The sequence below is a fragment of the Gastrolobium bilobum genome, unplaced genomic scaffold (genome assembly GCF_033153095.1).
Source record: "Gastrolobium bilobum isolate Gb01-03AN ecotype WA unplaced genomic scaffold, APGP_CSIRO_Gbil_v1 utg1221, whole genome shotgun sequence".
NCBI classification, from domain to species: Eukaryota; Viridiplantae; Streptophyta; class Magnoliopsida; order Fabales; family Fabaceae; genus Gastrolobium; species Gastrolobium bilobum.
Genome location: NW_026897257.1, coordinates 2354456 through 2373424, shown reverse-complemented (window position 1 = coordinate 2373424; position 18969 = coordinate 2354456). Strand labels below are relative to the sequence as shown.

Sequence of the window (18969 nt, the reverse complement as noted above, 5' to 3'; positions counted from 1 at the left end):
TAAACGGGTACCACTTGGAATTTGACAATTTCATAGGCCAACTTTTACAATAGCTGTGTTAGTTTCGTGAGCCAAATGGTAAATCCTGGTTTCAAAATATTTTAAATTTTCAAAATCTAACTTTACAAGAGAATGAATTTTGATTAAGCTGTATTTTTGTTAGATTGGGTGCATAAATACTGTTAGAGCCTGTTGGTATTGAGATTATTTTAGAAATTTTGGGAAAGTGGGGTGGGGCAAATTTTTTTTAACATTTGGTACGAAAAAATTGAAAATATTTTTTTTTTTGTATTATTTCAGTTTTAATTACAGAATTTCAATTAAAAATATTATCTGATACATGATAATTTTATTTTCTTATAACATCAGTATAATTAATTCAATATTTTTAGAAAAATTTTGAACCTACAAAATATTCTTTTGTAATTTGTCTAAGTAATTTTTTTTCACCATATTCTCGATAATCGATAGGGTAAACTTATTAAAGTAGTTTAAAAGATGAGGATGAAATGATAAATGAGATATTCTTAATTCATTTTTTTTCTTTTTGTGTGTGGATATTCTTAGTTTAAACTTTAAACTGCTTTTTTATAAAGTAGTTTAAAAAAGAAGAATATATTCTTAGTTCTTACTCTTGTCATTCAAAAGAATTTAGTTTTTATTTCTTCGAATTGAGAGGACAAGGAAGTAATGACATGCATTTGTTTTCTTCTTTTTTTGTTAAATTCATTAAACAACAAAATAATAGCCTAACATCTTCTAGTTCAGTCATATTCTTACCTTTTTATTTTATTTCATTACGAATCACTTCTTTTGATTATCTTTAAAAACTCTCAACAGATATTGTTAAACACTTAAACGATGAACACACTCAAAATATAGGATATGAAACCGAAGGTATAGGTGAAATTGATAAATTTGAAATATTAAAATTTATTAACTCCAATTGTTCTTTGCTGAAATTCATCCAATTTTCTTCAAATTATAGGTACCAAATTTATGTATGTCGTTATATGGATCATTATTATTTCATTTTGAGAGTCAAAAGAAGCTGAAAGTGAGGTTTAGCATTTACTCCTTGATATTACGATTTCTTTATTTATTTATTTTTGGATCATATTTATGTAAGGATGTTGATTACCCGTTATTAAATAGATGTTAGACAAAAAGATTCTCAGTATTTTATTATCTGTAAGAGATCAGTTGACAACAACAATCGTGCTAACCTCTAGCTTTACAAATTAAATTTGTCATCTTACATTTTAGAAATAATATATATCTGATTTAATTGGTTGTCTGTGACAGAGGGCTTTTTTTTTTTTTTTTTTTTTTTTTTTAAGTTAAAGTGATTGGTAGTAGAGTTAGACTGCACAGCCTATTTAATGTTAGTGTATAAAATAATGAAATGAATTTTAATTTACCTTGAATTAATGGATAATTGTTTCATCAATGATCAAACGTTGATTGCTACATCTTAAAAGAACATGTGTTGCTTCGGTGGCGAATCTAAGATTTTTAATTGTTTAATAGTTATCACAAATAATCATCTTACAACACAATTTAATAAAGGGTAGAGTGTTTCTTCAATAATCTTAAAATCAAATTATTTCGGGTTTAGGAAAGAAAATATAAAATATTTTAAAATTTTCATGTTTCTCTTGTAAAACGCCAATCCCTTTATTAAAATAAATATAAACATTAAATCAAATGTCCTTATTGCTGCACTATGAAGTATCATCTCTCAGCATATGGAGTGGGTGAACTGATGGGAGGTTACTATCGGTCCACACATACAATTAGCCTCTTAAAACTCAGGATTATCTTATACTCAACTAACACCCTTGTATTGATCCAATGTTCGTAAACCGGTCAAGAACAGCATTTGTATATCAACATCATATCAATAAATTTCTAAACCGTCGATCACGACACAAATATCAGTTCCTCAACATCACTATTATGCTAACGGCAAACAACAATCCCCAAAAACATTTTCAGTATATATTTAACGGGAAAATATTTTCTTATGTTAAAGAAGATAAATTCTATCTCCTACACTAGTAAAAATGTGGGTCCTATGAGCTTTTTTATTTTATTTTATTTTTTACAAATAGTGGATCCCACAGGTTTGTCTCTATAACATTGGAAAATTTATCTCCTTTAACACGAGATTAATAACACTACTTGTATTTAATTACAGCTTATAAAATTCTTATAAAATATCCTTAACAGTTAGCACTTTTTTTTTTCTGAAAGTTTCCTTAACACTTTTTCTTCCCCAGAAAAAGGATAGAATTTCCTTAACCATAACTAGAATTTGCAAAGCCAATCCACTGCTCTGGGCTGAATTATAATATTCTGGCCCAAATTAGGAACTCAGCTCCCGTATCCAAAGATATTTCCTCTTACTATTGGGTCCAGGGTAGCCCTATCATTGGAGTGAGGCCTAAACAATATCTATTAGAGAGCCCAAGAACGATAAAGGGATCCACCCCTTGATTAGAAATAAAAAAGAAAAGAAAAAAGAAATACAAAATTTAGAAGTAAATGTAAACTTGTACAAATACATAATGATGTTTCACAAATGATATTCATCACTAACTTCAAACGGGTATTCTGTTTTGCAAATTGGAGAGTGGAATTTGTACCCAAGATTTCCGACAAACGAAAGCTGTAAAAGTAATTATCATTTATTTTTTCCCATGGAAAATACTATAGATTCTAATCAAGGATGTTTCAGGCACGGTATGGATTTCCTTTTGATCAGTCAAACGTAAATGAAGTCAGAGGTTGCATTGCATCAGTCAAACCAATTAGACAAAATCCAAATAAAAACTTTGAAACAGCAACATATTTAATTTATGTTGTTAAGAGGATATATTAAAGGGTTTTATGAGAATAATGTAACATGATATAAGAAAATTTTCCTCCTCTCACAGTAAATAAGAAAGAGAAAGTGGAATGATGAAAGAGAAAAAAAAACATGTGGACTCTACCTTTTAATTATATATGTAATAAAGTTTTCTTAAATTAGGTAACATGATACTAATAAAACAATATATTAAATAGAAATGTTGGGGACGGTTGAAAGATGTGACAGATAATATGAGATAAGCGAGTGTTGACCACCCCATGCCAAATTTGCATCGATGGTAAATGGAGGTGACCGGGTCAACACAAGTTCTGAGTTCCCAAAACATCGGAAGCATTTGAGGGAGCCACCTCTATTCTTAGAATCTGATTGTAATTCTGGAAGCTCCATCACCAATCCCAATCTCAAACAATGACAAATTTCCCCACATCCAACAAAAGCCTAACTCAGAGAACCTCAATCTCTCCGAACAGCGGCCTAGGATTTCCGGCTCTGCAATGGCCGCTGTTCGCTTCCTTCTCTTACCTCTCTCCCTCCTCCTCGCTCTCTCTCTCTCTCCTCTTTCCCTCTCCGTTTCAGAAAACGAAGCCCTCCTCAAGCTCAAACAATCATTCACAGATTCACAGTCTCTATCATCTTGGGTTCCGAATCAGAACCCTTGTTCTTCTAGGTGGGTTGGAGTCATCTGTTTCAACAACGTTATCACAAGCCTTCACCTCGCCGACTTGGGTCTCTCTGGCAACATTGATATCGAAGCTCTCATGGAGATTCGAACCTTGAGAACTATCAGCTTCGTTAATAACTCCTTCTCTGGTCCAATGCCAGAATTCAACAAACTCGGTGCTCTCAAGGCTATTTATTTATCAACGAATCAATTTTCAGGTCCTATTCCTCCAGATTTCTTCTCCCATTTAGCCTCATTGAAGAAACTATGGATCTCCGGCAACAAATTCTCCGGTGAAATACCCGTTTCCTTAACGAAACTTCGGTTCCTGAGCGAATTGCACCTCGAGGGAAACGAGTTTTCAGGGCCTGTACCAGAACTGACACAAGATATTAAATCACTGGGCATGTCGAACAACAAGTTACAAGGAGAAATACCAAGTAGCATGTCGAGATTCGGTGCCAACTCATTCTCCGGCAATGAAGGACTTTGCGGGAAGCCTCTGGATAAGGAGTGTGATGGATCTTTGCAGTTGCCGCCAACCGGTGGTGGTGGTGGTGATGGACAACAAGGATCAAGTTGGTTCGCGCAGGTTGTTATGGTCCTTGTTCTTGCGGCTATTGTGGGTGCGTTATTCATGTTCCTAAAGTCAAGGCGTGATGCACGTGACGATGACTTCAGCGTCGCGAGCAGAGACACTAACGTGGATCAGGTGGTGGAAGTGCACGTGCCGAGCTCCAAACATAGCAGCAGGGCAGCTTCGGAAACAAGCAGAAAGGAATCGAAAAAAGCATCGTCGAGGAGCGGCATGGGTGACCTTCTAATGGTGAATGACGAAAAGGGTGTGTTTGGTTTGCCAGATTTAATGAAGGCTGCTGCTGAGGTTTTGGGAAATGGTGGGTTGGGTTCTGCTTACAAAGCCGCCATGGCCAATGGCTTATCTGTTGTCGTCAAACGTATGCGAGAAATGAATAATGTAAGCAGAGACATATTTGATGCTGAGATGAGACGCTTTGGAAGACTCAGAAACCGCAACATTATCACCCCTCTGGCTTATCATTACCGCAGGGAGGAGAAGTTATTTATCACAGAATACATGCCCAAAGGAAGCTTGTTATATGTTTTGCATGGTATCATATTACATTATCACTTTTCTTTCTTTCTTTCTTATTATGTTCTATTCTAATTAATATATATATAACACATTAAGGGATATGATATGATGTGGCACATAATATAATATAATTAATTTTTTTTCAGGTGACAGAGGAACAAGTCATGCTGAATTGAATTGGCCTACCCGATTGAAGATTGTGAAGGGAATTGCAAGAGGGTTGGGGTTTCTTTATTCTGAATTTTCATCCGAAGAACTGCCACATGGGAACCTTAAATCGAGCAATGTTCTACTAACTGATAATTATGAGCCTCTCCTTAGCGACTTTGCCTTTCATCAACTCATCAACCCCAACTATGCCATACAAACCATGTTTGCCTATAAAACTCCTGATTTTACAGCATACCAACAAGTTTCGCAGAAGACTGATGTTTATTGCCTTGGAATTATCATTCTTGAAATCATTACAGGGAAATTTCCTTCTCAGTATCACAGTAATGGCAAGGGTGGGACTGATGTAGTGCAATGGGTATTCCAAGCAATTTCAGAGAGAAGAGAGGCAGAATTGATTGATCCAGAGTTGACAAGCAATAGCAATGGAAATTCAGTGAATCAAATGCTGCAACTTCTCCAAATTGGGGCTGCTTGCACGGAGGGCAACCCTGAACAACGACTTAACATGAAGGAAGCCATTAGGAGGATAGAGGAGGTACAGGTTTAAACATTATGTCAATATGCTAGCTTAGTAAGTACAACTTGCTTTTGTAGGTGAGAATCGCAGGCCTAGGAAATATTACATTCATTCAGAATCTTGGTGCAACAACACACACAAGGCAAATGAGAAATTATACAGAGGGAGGAGGTAGAGAGGGAGAAAATTCGAGTTGCTCTATGGATCAGTTCGGTTAATTAATAAGAATGGTGACATTTTATTTCCGAGACTTGATCTCATCTTATGAAACAGAATCTACATATTGGAAGATGCTGAAGCTTGGAGTCTTTCGATCATGTTTCTGTCCTTCTCAGGAGAGAAAAATGTCAAAGAGTCCAAGCTGAGTTGAATAGTGTGCCTCTTTCTGCTGATAGCAGCCCTTGTAAATTACGTGCAATTCTTATATAATGGAACCATTTTTGAGACAATATCCCTCTAATTTTACTAAGGAAAAGCTTGTACCCCAAGGACTTTCCAGTTTTCCTCTTTTGCCTTATCAAATCCAAGGGATTGCCTTTGTTTCCTCCCTCTTTCCTTTTTTTTTTTTTGAAGGTAGCCATTGCAAGTTGCTCTGCCGTTCAATGCTTTTTTATTTAATTTATTTTTGGCATTCTAGGTAGAAAAAAGTTATACTTACAACCTTTTTTCTTTACGACCTCTTACGACCATATCTTAACACCGTCGATTTTCGTCAATCAACGGTTATCATTTATTCTGAATTAATAATTAATTAATGAGTTTAATTTGTAAAAATCATAACCGTTGATTGACGGAAATCAACGATATTAAGATGTGGTTGTAAAAGATTGTAAAAAAAAAAGCTGTAAATATAACCTTCATCTTCTAAGATATTAATTAAAAAATATGTATACATCACCGCTAAAGTTGTAAAAATATGATTCACTTAAATAGTTAAATGTATTCACTTATCTATTTCTAAAGTTGTAAAAATATGATTCCCACTGTTTATTACACAAGTACAAGTATGAATCATTGGATCAACCCTTACCCTTCCCACTATTTATTACACAAGAACGAGTATGAATCACTGTTTTTGATATAGAATATAATTATTCTTTTGTAATTACTTTTATTAGCCTCTGTTTAGCTTCTGTTTATTAAGTTAGCAGTTAGTTAGAATAAATATAAGGTGGTTAGTTTGTTAGTTACAAGCACGTGGGTCAGTCACCTGGGTCTGTTTTGCTTTTTCCCTTTAGTCTCTTTTGGTTCTTGTTTAGTTACTGACTAGTTTAGTATATATAGTTGAGCTATGTAAGTGTACGAATACTGTTCATCTTTGTTCAGCTTTTCATAATGAAAGTACTGCACATTCCTTCATATCACAAGAGTTTTCAAGAAGTTGATTGCGTGCTTGTTCTCAAACAACCACCGAGTTCTCTACATATAATTTCTTCTAGGCCCTTTTCCCATAATAATAATAATACGTTTTGTTAGTTATCTCTGCGCATATCTCCAAAGCAGTATCAAAGTATGATTGCTTATTTTTATTATTCCATAGCCGAAAAATACAATCTTAAACTTGCAATAATTAGTTGCAAGGCATAAGGTAGCGTTCGGTAGATGAATTTTTTTTTTTACCAGGAAAACGTAATAACTGAAAATATTGTATGAAAATAAGTTTGATGGAAAAGATTAAAAAAAGTTGTTTGGTAGAATGAAATTTTATCAGAAAAATTGATTTAAGTTTTCAAAGTCTATGTTTGATAAAAAATAAAATATTAATGGAATAATTGATATAAATTACGAAAAGAGGTCATTTTAAATTTTGAAACTGAAAAATAAAATAAAATCAACAACGTTCATTTTCTTGTTTCCATGTTTGAAAATTTCTCTGCCCTAAACACTTTCATGGCTTGAGGAGGAGGAGCTGCAACTCGTCTCTTTTCCCACCACTGACCTTGAGTTGTGACTCGCCATGTTCATTTGCAGACTAGTTTCTTCAAAATTTATCTTATTTTGCTGTTTTAATCTAAAGGAAATAATGATCAAAGTAGAGAAAGAGAGATAGATGCATATTAGCTTTCATTGCAGACGATGATGTGTGATTCCTGCTGCAAATTAGCTTTCTTTGCCGACGTACGAGTAGAAAGGTAACCAGAGGGTCATTTTGGACAAAAATATTTGCGCTCTCTTTTTCTTTCCCAGCACCAATTACCACCTACAATGTGATTTTTTAGCAGAGTGTTTTCATTGCAATTTTTCACACAAATTACATTGCCTGAGTAATCAATTTTCCTAACATAATTTTTTTGAGTCCTCTACCAAATATTGTCATCTTCAAATCTCAATTTAATTTTCCTATTTAGGACAAAGACCTCTACCAAACAGTCCCTAAAGAAAAAAAGAAGAAGGAAATGTAGGAATAGTGGGACGGGACTTGAGTAATTTGCAATTTTGCATAAAATCGTAAGTTGAAATTTAAACTTGAGTGTCACCAATCACCATTATATATATAAAAAACAAAAGAAAAATATAAGTTACATATTAAGATATTCTTTTTTTTCAGTACAATATTAAGATATTCTTTAAACTCGTGGGAAGAGCAACTGAGAGCATGAAGGGAGGAATGCTTTTATACTGAATACAACGTAACCATAATAGAGCAGGTAAAAAATTCAATGTATCTGTATATCCTATTAATAAAAATATTACATTTCAGTCAAAATTCTTTTTTCTCTGTCAAATTCTTTCTCTCTGTTCTGATGTGTAATGCTTTCCGTGTGGGAGAAAGCTTTTCTATACTGATTCTGATTTGGCACATGGCACAACGTTAAAAAATGGAGTCATTGGTGGCAGATGGTGTGACACGTGTCACACAATATAGCTCTGCTACGTGGAACTCAAAGCGATTTGTCCTTCTTCCAAATATAAAAATATAAAATAATATTACTAAGCTCCTCTGCTTCTAAGTTTTCCCCAATTCTGTGACGGCGGCCGCGGAATGTATCGAACGGTGGCGAAGCGGTTGTTTAGCGGTGCAAGGTACTATAATGGCAGTGTTGGGCTCCGATTCCGGCCTCCTCAGGCGTTGATAGCCTCTTCTCGCTTTTCCACATCCGAGAGTCAGCCATTTTCACACAGTGCCGATCATCGCATTCCAGTGACCACCGCCGAAAGCCCTAACTTTTCAGATGCGGCTTCTTCTTCTTCTTCATCATCATCATCGACGGATGAGGATGCCCCACGCTATGAGGACCCGAGACCCGGAGCCAAATTCCAGGACGAACAAGCTCGCATGCTTCAGGCCTCGCTCCCTCACGTCGTTCGTAACTGATTTCTCTTACTCTTCTTTTCAAATTTTTTCTTCACTTTTCTATATGTCTATAATTCAATTGCCCAAAATTACAATCCAAATGGTTGCGTTTTTTTTTTTTTTTTCTTCTTCTTCTTATTGCATATCTAATTTCTATGGTTTGCGTTGTAATAATGGGTGAGTTTGAAATTGTGGTTTTTCAGATGAAGTTAGGATGGACAGAAGCAGCGCTAGTTGCAGGAGCAAGGGATGTTGGTCTGTCCCCTTCTATCGTTGGATCTTTGTCGAGGAAGGAAGCTGCACTGGTTGAGGTGCATTTCCTCCTTTATCTTAATCTTACGGCATCTCAATCATCTCCTGTGTCTTTAGTGTCGTATCTTCTTCCCCTCCATGCATCTAATCTCTCTATTAAACTTCTTTACTTTTATTTTAAGTCAGATTATTTAAGCCAGTCAATTTAGATAATAGGGAATAAATGGGAAAAGGGAAAATATATTGCAAGTGATTATTATTATTATTACTATTGTTATTGTTTAGTTACTTTACTGAAGTTTGGAGTAGAGTAATATATTAGTGATCTCCTGTTTAATTGCTGTTGACTATATTGAACAGTTCATCTATTGTGATGGTTGAATGTGTTTGTTAAACCTAAACCTTCTTGTGTAGTCATTGATGATGCTATTCAATTATAGGATTGGTCTGTAATTGCTTACTAACTAGAATTTTTAAGAGGACTACGGCAGTTCATGTTATGCCTGGTCAAGTAAAATGCAGGATGGTACTGTCTAATGTCTATGAGTTGCTTCACAGTATTCCATATTATAATGTAATTATGAACAACTTATACTGTAATTCCAAACACATTTTATGAGTTGCTGTTATTAAGCAATTCTTCCTCTCTGTCCAATCGGGGACAAATGTTTCTCCAAAAGAAAGGATGAATGCTAAAATGAAAGAATAGTATTCTAGGTTTTTCATTTTTAATATGAAATAAGTGACTCAGAATACTTGCTTGTTAAATATCTCTTTTTCCTCTCTCTCTCTCTCCCTGCTCTCGCACTGCTTATGTGTGTATTATTACTGGCACCCTATCATTATAAGATGTAACCTTTGGAGAGCTATAACTTCAGGAGTTGCCAGTGATATTTATCGATATTTATCGGTTTCCAATGCATGAGTTTTCTTCCGCTTGTGCATTGTCTGGTATAATCAGTTTAATGGGTTGCCATAATTGTGGAAGATTGCTCTCTTTTGCTTGTGCTTATTAGTTTTTATGAATTGACCATTTTGTTTATCGTGAAACTTCTTTTTGCAGTTTTTCATGGATGACTGCTTACAAAGACTAATAGATAGAATTGACTCGGATGAGAGTTTAAAAAACTTGACACCAAGCGACTGCATCTCTAAGCTTATCAGAATTCGTCTGGAAATGCAAGCTCCATATATATCAACATGGCCTCAAGCTCTTAGCATCCAGGTCTCTGCCCGTGTCCTTTTTTGTAGTTAGAGGCTCAGATCTCTGAATTGTAGTGCTGAAAGAGTTTCTGGTGAATAATTTCTTTACAGGCACAACCAGTCAATGTTCCAAAGAGTTTTAAGCAGAGGGCAATGCTTGTGGATGAGATCTGGCATGCTGCTGGTGACAATGCCTCTGATATTGATTGGTATGCCAAGCGCACTATACTTGGAGGAATATACTCAACGACTGAGATTTATATGCTGACAGATAGCTCTCCTGGTTGGTTTTTCTTCCCTCCCTTTTTAAGGACACAAGCTTTCTTATATTTTTGCTTGAATAACTTTCATCCATTCTCGGGCGTTTCTATGCCTTTCTATTTATGGTAATCGCTAATTTGCGGGTCACCTCCGGGTTCTATGATTATAGCGTCCATTTATTCATTCTATTGATCATGTTTTTCTCTTTGTGAATGCTCTAAAAATATTAACTGGATTCAATTTTCCAGTCTCTCTAGAACTTCTTATTTTCTTGAATCAATACTGTCCTATTTGCTTTTTTGCATGACAATATATTTGAGGATCAACGTAATAAAGTGACTGTCAGGGGAAAAAAAAACAATACGATGGAATTTTATTCTTTTATGCCCCATCCCATGGACACTCCCGTATGTTGTGTCTATACATTTAATAAATTCCGTTTTGGGTAGAGACCGTGCTGTTTATGTCTCGATGTGGTACAGTCGTGACCAGTGATGACTTTTCTTGATACTTCTGTTGTTTGTTTTCTGGCAGATTTTCGTGATACATGGGCTTTCTTGGATGCTCGAGTGAAAGATGCTTTTGATCTAAAGAAAACCATTCAAGAGGTATACTCCTCAATTTATAACCGTGATTGGTTCCTTAAGTTTTTCAAATTTCAATTATTTCGAAATATCGTGCTTGTTTCATTCCACAATTCTCACTCATCCTTATAAATTTTCAGGCACAGTATTTAGCAGAAGCTGTTAGTGCCGGGCTGGGGAACTCCTTTCAAGGTTTTGTTGGGAAAGTTTTTCGGAGATGAATCGTGGTGGGAAGATGTGCTGATGGCATGCCTTTGTTGCTTGGTTATATCTTGTTTCAAACAATGTTTCTTCTAAACAATGATTGTCACTTGAAGGAGACGCTATATTAAGTAGTAATTATCTTTTCAGCTGACTTAAAATTTATTCTACGTCTTAGGACTTCACTCAGGCCTTCAGTTCCAGGCTCATGACTGCACAATAATTATAAGCTTGTAAATAATTCCATTATCAGTTATATTGTAATTTCCCGCTTTTTTAAGTGATGTTGTTTGACTTTATAAATGAATAAGAATGTGCAATAGCATTTGTTTGTATTCGTTACACATTTTTCTTCAGATATGGAACAACAATTTTTATTTTTTTTAATTAAATTTTCTAATAGCCTAAATTCGTATATATATATATATATATATATATATATATATATATATCTCAGTTAACAAGTACAACTATTATTCTTATTGTTTTTGTGTTAAAATTATAGTAGTTAATTGTGTCGCAATTGCGTTACAAGTCATTGCGGTGTCTCGTCGCAAGAAACAAGTCATTGCGGTATCTCGTCGCAAGAAATCGTGTCGGGCTGCATCGAAATGTAATAACGGCAATTGCGATTGTATTTGCAGCTAAATTCTGGTCATATTGTTGTCATATGGCAAAATGTCAATTTTGTCCTGAATTTAAATGTGTAATAGAAATTTTTTAAGGATTTTATAATCTATTTGCATCTCTATGTCACTTATACTGTCTCTACTTTTAAATTTATTTATTTTTTGTCATTATTTTTATCATATATTTATACCGCTATTTCAACAACCATAATCTACTATGATACTATAGCATTTTTTTGATTGGTCGCGACATGCCACAATCCGGCAATTGATAACTTTGGTTAAAACAAGTAAATAGATGATATTTTTCGGGCAATAATGCATCTTATACATGCAATGAACAAAAGAACTTTTGTCTAAAGTGTTAACGATTGGAAATGAATTAAAAAAAGAAGCAGAGGGGGTTGGTGTTGCAAGTTCACCCTCCAAAGCACGCACACACTTTTTTTTTAATTTGTGCGTGTCGGACACATGTCAGACATTTACACATTTTGATACGCGATTAACATTTTGAGACATGCGGTCAATGTTTCGACACGCTTTTTTAACATGCAATCAATTTTTCCGACAATCGATCAATTTTTTGACACGTTTTTTTTAGGTCTAGATTTTATTTATTTATTTTTTGGTATCCTATTTTATTTTATTAATTAAATATAAAAAAATAATTTATAAATCAATTTTTTCTGTTATGAAGTTTGACATGAAAAATTAAGAAGGTACGAAAAATTATTTTTGTTTATATTTATGTTATACAATTTGAATATTTGATTGTTTATATGACTTATTATGAGCTGTTATATGTATTAAATATAAATTATATTATATATATTAAAAATATTATTTAATATCAAAACGTATCTCTACGTGTAAAAATATGAGATTTTTTAAAATTAATGTGTTGGCTTGTCGTATCGTGTCCCGTGTCAATGTGGGCGCACTGTTTACCTAACAAGCACGGACACGTTCGTTGAAGAAAAATTTGAGTGTCGGACACGTGTCTGACACGGACACGCTCGGACAACATTTGGAGACACTCGGTTAACTCTCCGATACGTTTCGACACGTTTTTTCGACTCGCAGTCAACTTTTTTCGACACACGTTCAACGCTTGGACACATTTTTTTTTTAAATCTTAATTTTATTTTGTTAACTAAATATAAAAAAAATAATTTATGAATTAATTTTTTTCTGTTATGAAATTTGACATGAGAAATTAACAAAGTATGAAAAATTATTTATATTTATATTTATGTTATGAAATTTAAATATTTGATTGATTATATGATTTACTATGGACTCTTATATATATTAAATATAAATTATATTATATATATTAAAATTTTTATTTAATATCAAAACGTGTCCTAACATGTCAAAATATAATATTTTTTTTAGAATTAACGTGTTGACACGTCGTATCCCGTGTCCGTGCATCATAGTGTTCACCTACCGCTGCCCCTCATTCAAGGTCTTTTTGGTCAAGAGCATAGCATAGTAGTATTATTATTTACGAAGAAGCATATATAGAATATTATATATATAAGAGCAATCACAATTCAGGAAGAGGGAGAGGAAGAAGAAGCATGTCTTTGATGGCATCAGAGATCGCGGCCAAGTTGAATCTGCAGCCACACCCAGAAGGTGGGTTTTACGCAGAGACGTTCCGAGACCATTCCGTTCATCTTTCAAAGTCTCAGCTTCCTCCCGAATGTAAGTTCATTGTTTTTCCATATATCCTATAACCATTTGAAGATCCAAAAATCCCACTGAATCTTTTTTTCTCAAATTTGGCAACAGACAAAGTTGATCGCCCTGTATCCACCTCCATATATTTTCTTCTTCCGTCTGGGAACGTATCTCGTCTCCATCGCATACCCTGTGCTGAAACCTGGCATCATTATATTGGTGAACCTATCACCGTATGCACCTGCTCTTTAATCTATCACCTTTTTTTTGATTAACTTCTCAACAAAATTGAACGAGAAATAAATGTTGTTTTGTCATTAATTTTTGTAGATAGTGGAACTGAATGAGAAGGATGGAAGTGTCAAGTTTACATGCCTTGGATCAGATCTGAGTGATAATCAGATACCACAATACACAGTGGCTTCCAACGTCAACGTATGGTTTGGTTCATTTCCCACTAAGGATTTTAGCCTTGTGTCTTCAGATGGGGCATTGGTGAGAGCTGCAGCTAGAGATGGTGAGAGTCACCACTCTCTTGTGGGATGCACTTGTGCACCTGCTTTTCAGTTCCAGGACTTTGAGCTTGCAAAACGATCTCAACTCATTGCTCGCTTTCCCCAAATGGAGCCTCTTATCACTGTTCTCACATTTACCGAGTGAGTGACCACACCACCACTCTTGTTATTTATGACAAAAAATAAGATTGTAATGTTGGCAACCCCTGCTTGTTGAATGTTGAGCTGCTTACTTGAATGTAACCTTAATTGACATGTTTTCCCATCCCCTTTTTTCAGCGTTATGTAAAACTGAATCTGTAGTAATTCTTCATAATCAAATAAAGAATGGGAAATAGAAGTATGGATACCTTCCCTTTTCCTTTTAGATGATTTACACAAAGTCTTACCGGTAAGAATTTGTGTAAATTTGAAAAATTACTTTTTTTTTCTCTCTCTCCGATTATATCACTTACCTGTAATTTTTTTTTTTTTTTTTTTGAGATTTATACAAAATCTTACTGATCAGACTTTGTATAAATCACTAAAAGGACACGCCGCAGTGAACTCTGAATGAATATATAGACGCTTCCCACTATGGATTCAATTTCAAATGAATGGCCCTTTAGAGTTTTGAATTTTGATGGAACCAAGTATACAGGACAAAAAGATTTTTCCATGGGAAGCTTTAGGGAACCTCAGGCTATAAGCTTCTTGTCCGACTATTCCCTTGAAAAATACGACTAAACAAGAGTGAAACTTGAGAATCAATTATATGGAAACTATTCTCCGGACAAACAGATTCTCAAGTTTCCAAAGAGCTGAATCGCAAGCCTAACATGCGTTAGCACAAAATACACATGCAACAGAAAAGGGTATGTTAATTGTTCCCTGGCTCTCTATAGGGGTAAAAACTCAATTTCCTTTCCCAAAATAGTCTAGCTGTCGAGTATTCTGTTTCTTATTATCTTGCTAGTTTTCAGAGGGAGACAAATGCGCATCTATCTACTTATTCTTCCACTCACTTTCCAAATTGAGTCGCAACTGCATTAAAATATGAAGATGGGCACAGTTTGATAACTAAGGTGGCAATATGTTTTAATCGAAATCAAGGAACTGCATTCTATTCCTCATGATGCCCTTCACATCAGTTGCATCCCTTCTGCTTTTTGAGCCTGAACAGTGAAGCAAATGAAGCGGAATTAATAAAATGCACAAGATACAACCCAATTTCCCAACCAACCAAGCAGCCAAAAGCAAAAAATCTGAACCATGTTCCCAGCACAAACTGATAGTGTCAGAGTAGGAGTTCTCAAATATGTAAAGCAACTTATGTTTCTACTTGTATATATGATTTTATTACTTGTTAGCAAACCATCAAAATGTTTACAGTGGCACTAAGGTAGTGTTTGGTACGCGGATTATTTATGAATGCCCTGGAAAGTAAGCTAAGGAAAATAGGAAACCCACGTTTGGTTGCTCTAAACATCAATTTTTGTATTGTGTGCAAAGTGAAGTACGGTCTCCATTGTTCAAATTCCATGGTTTATTTGGAAATGTAGCTTGCCCGGGGAAGTAAGAAATAAACATCGATTAGTTGGACGAGATTAACCCTCTGCTTTATACGATTAGTGAGCAGGAACATCGCCAGCAACAACGCCATTAAAGCCATGCGATACATATGGTCAGCAATCGTTTCAGCACCTTTTATCCCATGATTAACCCATCCTTTCCTTTTTGTGGTCTACAAGGCACATATGTATGGCAAGAAGAGAGTATATTGTTATTCAATCAGTGTTGATTTGAGAGAGAGAAGACGGAGATGAATCGGATATATCACGAACCGGAGATTTTCGAAGGAGATGAACCCCAATAGCATCGACACCAGCTACAATGAAGAACGAATCTAAAAATAGATTTGAGAGAGAGAGACACAGTTGAGGGCAAATAGTTGAAACCAATCGAGGGTATCATTGTAAAATAATTTCATATTCCCACTAATATTTCACAATCAACCAAATACAAATTCAGTAAAATTAACCAAATATTTCCTGGGAAATGTGAGTCTACCAAATAGCTCTTTAATAACATTCCAGTAATATTCTATTTTACTACTATATTTCCGAAATATGTGATTTCTAGATAAAAAAAATTTCTTGTCTACCAAACGTTCCCTGAGTGAACAGATGATACCGGATCTTTCTTGATGTATACACACATCACACTCACAAAATCGGGCTTTACTCATTATCTCTTTAATTCTCACTCTAAAAGTAGGAAACTGCGAATTACTCTCCATTGAAGGAAAGCCTTCAACTCTAACTAAGTGCATCTCCAGAACTCACTTCCCCAATCCTCAGCTCCTAACCAAAACGGAAATGTGTGACAAGAGAGAAACTTGATAGTTAATTCTTTGGAAACTACCTGATTCCAATGAAATGTTCCAGTCTCGATAAACAGATTCTCAAGTTTCCAAAGAGCTCAATCACAAGTCTCACATGCATTAGCACAATATCCACATGCAACATAAGGGCATGTAATTGTCCCTGGCTCTCTAGAGAGGTAAAAACTAAATATCCTTTCTCGACCTCTACCCAAATATTCTAGCAGAGGGACAGGATAATTCTGCTTGGATCTCTAGAGAGGTAAAAAGTCAATTTCCTTTCTCGACCTCTAAGAGAAACCTAGCCCATTCGCATGTTAGACCCAAGAAACACCCTTAAAAAGTCCATACAAGGAAGCTAATAAAACAACCCCGTCTCATAAAAGGTATTAAGGAAGAAATTTATAGTTAAAAATTCTGGACTTATCGTTCCATCCAAATACACCAAATCCAGCCAAAAGAGCACAGCACCAAATTACTGTTAATCTGTCATTGTTCCCCAAGCAAGTTGAAGAAACTGGGCAATGAACCTGAGAAAGTGCAGCTAGTGGATTTGGAAGTTTTGGCAAACAGACTTTTATCATTTAAAGAGAGGAAACCAAACGGTGATAGCTTAGTTGATAGCAAGGGAGTTGAGTAAGTGGAAAGGAAGGACCTCGTTTCGATCCCACATCATGCCACTTTTGAGAGGGGTTTAAATATCTTCATTTTTGATCCACCCCGCACTTTGGATTAGTCCCATAACTGGCTCAAAGACTCAGAGTTTGTGGAAATCTGGAAGAAGTCAACTCGCCTCAAATAGGTAACTAGAATGAAAAAAAAAAAAAAGTGTGAAAAAAGAAAAAAAGTTTGCTAGTACAACCAGAAACTTGCAAATGGAAACCATCAGTTCACTGGACAATGTCCCACCAGAAACAAGAAAGAAGAAACAAGGCCAGAATAAACAGTAGTTTCGAAAAATAAAAAAATAATAATAAAAATGGTGTGGCCAAAACTACGATAATCACATTATTTTGATCAATTAGCTGTGTCCCACTACTCTCATCTCAGCAATGTTAAAAAAGCTTCCTACATGTCACTAGTAAGCTACACTATAAGATGTATCAAGACTTGAGAAATAAAGATAAAAAAAACATGTACACAAGAATTAATTGATCCATGGGACCTCAATATTAATGTGCTAAAATGAGAAATATAGATCAATTTTTTTTTTTTTTTTGTAACGTAGATCCAATTGTTTGATTATCAACAATTAGATGGACTTACCTTTCTTATCTCTGCCTCTAACACAAACCATATGCTGCGGAAGCTCCTTCACCTTTCAAAAGTTTTCGACTATCTCGTAATAGGACAAGAAGTTTTTTCTGCAAAAATTACATTTAAGGATAATATCTTGCTGTGTGTTGGCATATCTCATCATACAGAAGCGGGTGGAAGCCCACTACTTAAAAGCCCAGAGACAGTTATCTACTGCACTAAATTTGTACATTTGGAAAACACATAATTTGAGATTTTTTTATTTTTTTTTAAATCTGCATCTAAAACGGTCGTTTAGCCCCAATTTGACCCTTGGAGGAACGAGGAGTGGAAGTTTGGATATTTTATATTTAATATGTGGCCCAATCTCACCAAGCAAAAGACAGACGCTTGGAATGAAATCAGAAGACAAACAAATAAAATAAAATTAATATTTGTTACAAACCAACTGTTACTTAAATTTTAATTTATTTTAAATTTATTACCAAACATACCTCTCTGAAATTTATTTTTTTCAGTGCTACCGTCAGACGTGCATCGGTATTTCATTTATTTTAAGATATATAGACGAATTTAGGCAAATTTTTAAGATCTCAGAATCTATCTACATATTCTAGGATAAATGAACTACCAATGTACTGAACTTTAGTACGGTAACACTAAAAATTTGTGCCCCCTTCTTTTTTTTTTTTCCCGATGACTGACTTGGATTTCTATTTTAAAAACAAAAGAAAAAGGCATATAAGTGGTAGATTCTTTCATGTTAGTTATTATGGAGACAAGGAAAAACCAGTTGTAATAGGCAGAGACACAAGAGGCTCCGGAAACAAGCATGCAGAGTATTGTTTGCTGAAGGTGTCAGCTGGTAAATTTGTTGCACAGAGAATGTTAGTTTATTATGGGTCACATCAAATATTATTCAACTCAATCGGTTATCGACTTGGTTAAGACACCGAGTTAATAGATCATTGATCCAACCGGTGGGTAACTGATTGGATTGAATTTATTTATTAATATATAATAAATATAATAATAATTGTGCTATTATAAGAAAATTGCTTCGGTCTAATGGTTTATGTTACATTACATCCACCCATTCCAAAGGTGAACTTTTCTACACCAACAAAAAGTTAGTTATCAATGATGTTGTGCTGCCTTCCTTTTCCAGATTACATGATATTCTACAATTCTTGGCTGTGTGCTAAATTGAAATATGTAGCTTTAACTGAATAATGCTACCTATCATATGATGGTCTTAATTTATTTTTCCTTTTTCCTCCTTCTGTCAAACTCTCTTTTCTTTTCTTTTTTTCCTTATATGAGAAAATGCTTAAGAGATTACTTCCTTCCTCACATGTCACAAGTTCGGTGAGAACTTAT

At 34.8% G+C, this 18969-nt stretch overlaps 3 protein-coding genes across 3 annotated transcripts; all 3 read left to right on the top strand.

Annotated features, from left to right (window-relative positions):
• Nucleotides 1-3369: 3369 nt before the first annotated feature.
• LOC133305564 (pollen receptor-like kinase 3) lies at nt 3370-5504 on the top strand. The gene is made up of 2 exons (XM_061505827.1): nt 3370-4666; nt 4797-5504. Exons 1-2 carry the CDS (start codon nt 3370-3372, stop codon nt 5369-5371), a joined length of 1872 nt encoding a protein of 623 aa, XP_061361811.1. The 3' UTR covers nt 5372-5504.
• Nucleotides 5505-8272: 2768 nt separating this feature from the next.
• On the top strand, nt 8273-11472 carry LOC133305377 (uncharacterized). Its single transcript, XM_061505585.1, has 6 exons — nt 8273-8645; nt 8840-8947; nt 9952-10113; nt 10203-10374; nt 10887-10960; nt 11077-11472. Exons 1-6 carry the CDS (start codon nt 8325-8327, stop codon nt 11155-11157), a joined length of 918 nt encoding a protein of 305 aa, XP_061361569.1. The 5' UTR covers nt 8273-8324; the 3' UTR covers nt 11158-11472.
• Nucleotides 11473-13325: 1853 nt separating this feature from the next.
• LOC133305532 (uncharacterized) lies at nt 13326-14320 on the top strand. Its single transcript, XM_061505781.1, has 3 exons — nt 13326-13479; nt 13567-13688; nt 13786-14320. The coding sequence occupies exons 1-3, from the start codon at nt 13353-13355 to the stop codon at nt 14113-14115; spliced, it is 579 nt and encodes a 192-aa protein (XP_061361765.1). The 5' UTR covers nt 13326-13352; the 3' UTR covers nt 14116-14320.
• The last annotated feature ends 4649 nt before the right edge of the window (nt 14321-18969 follow it).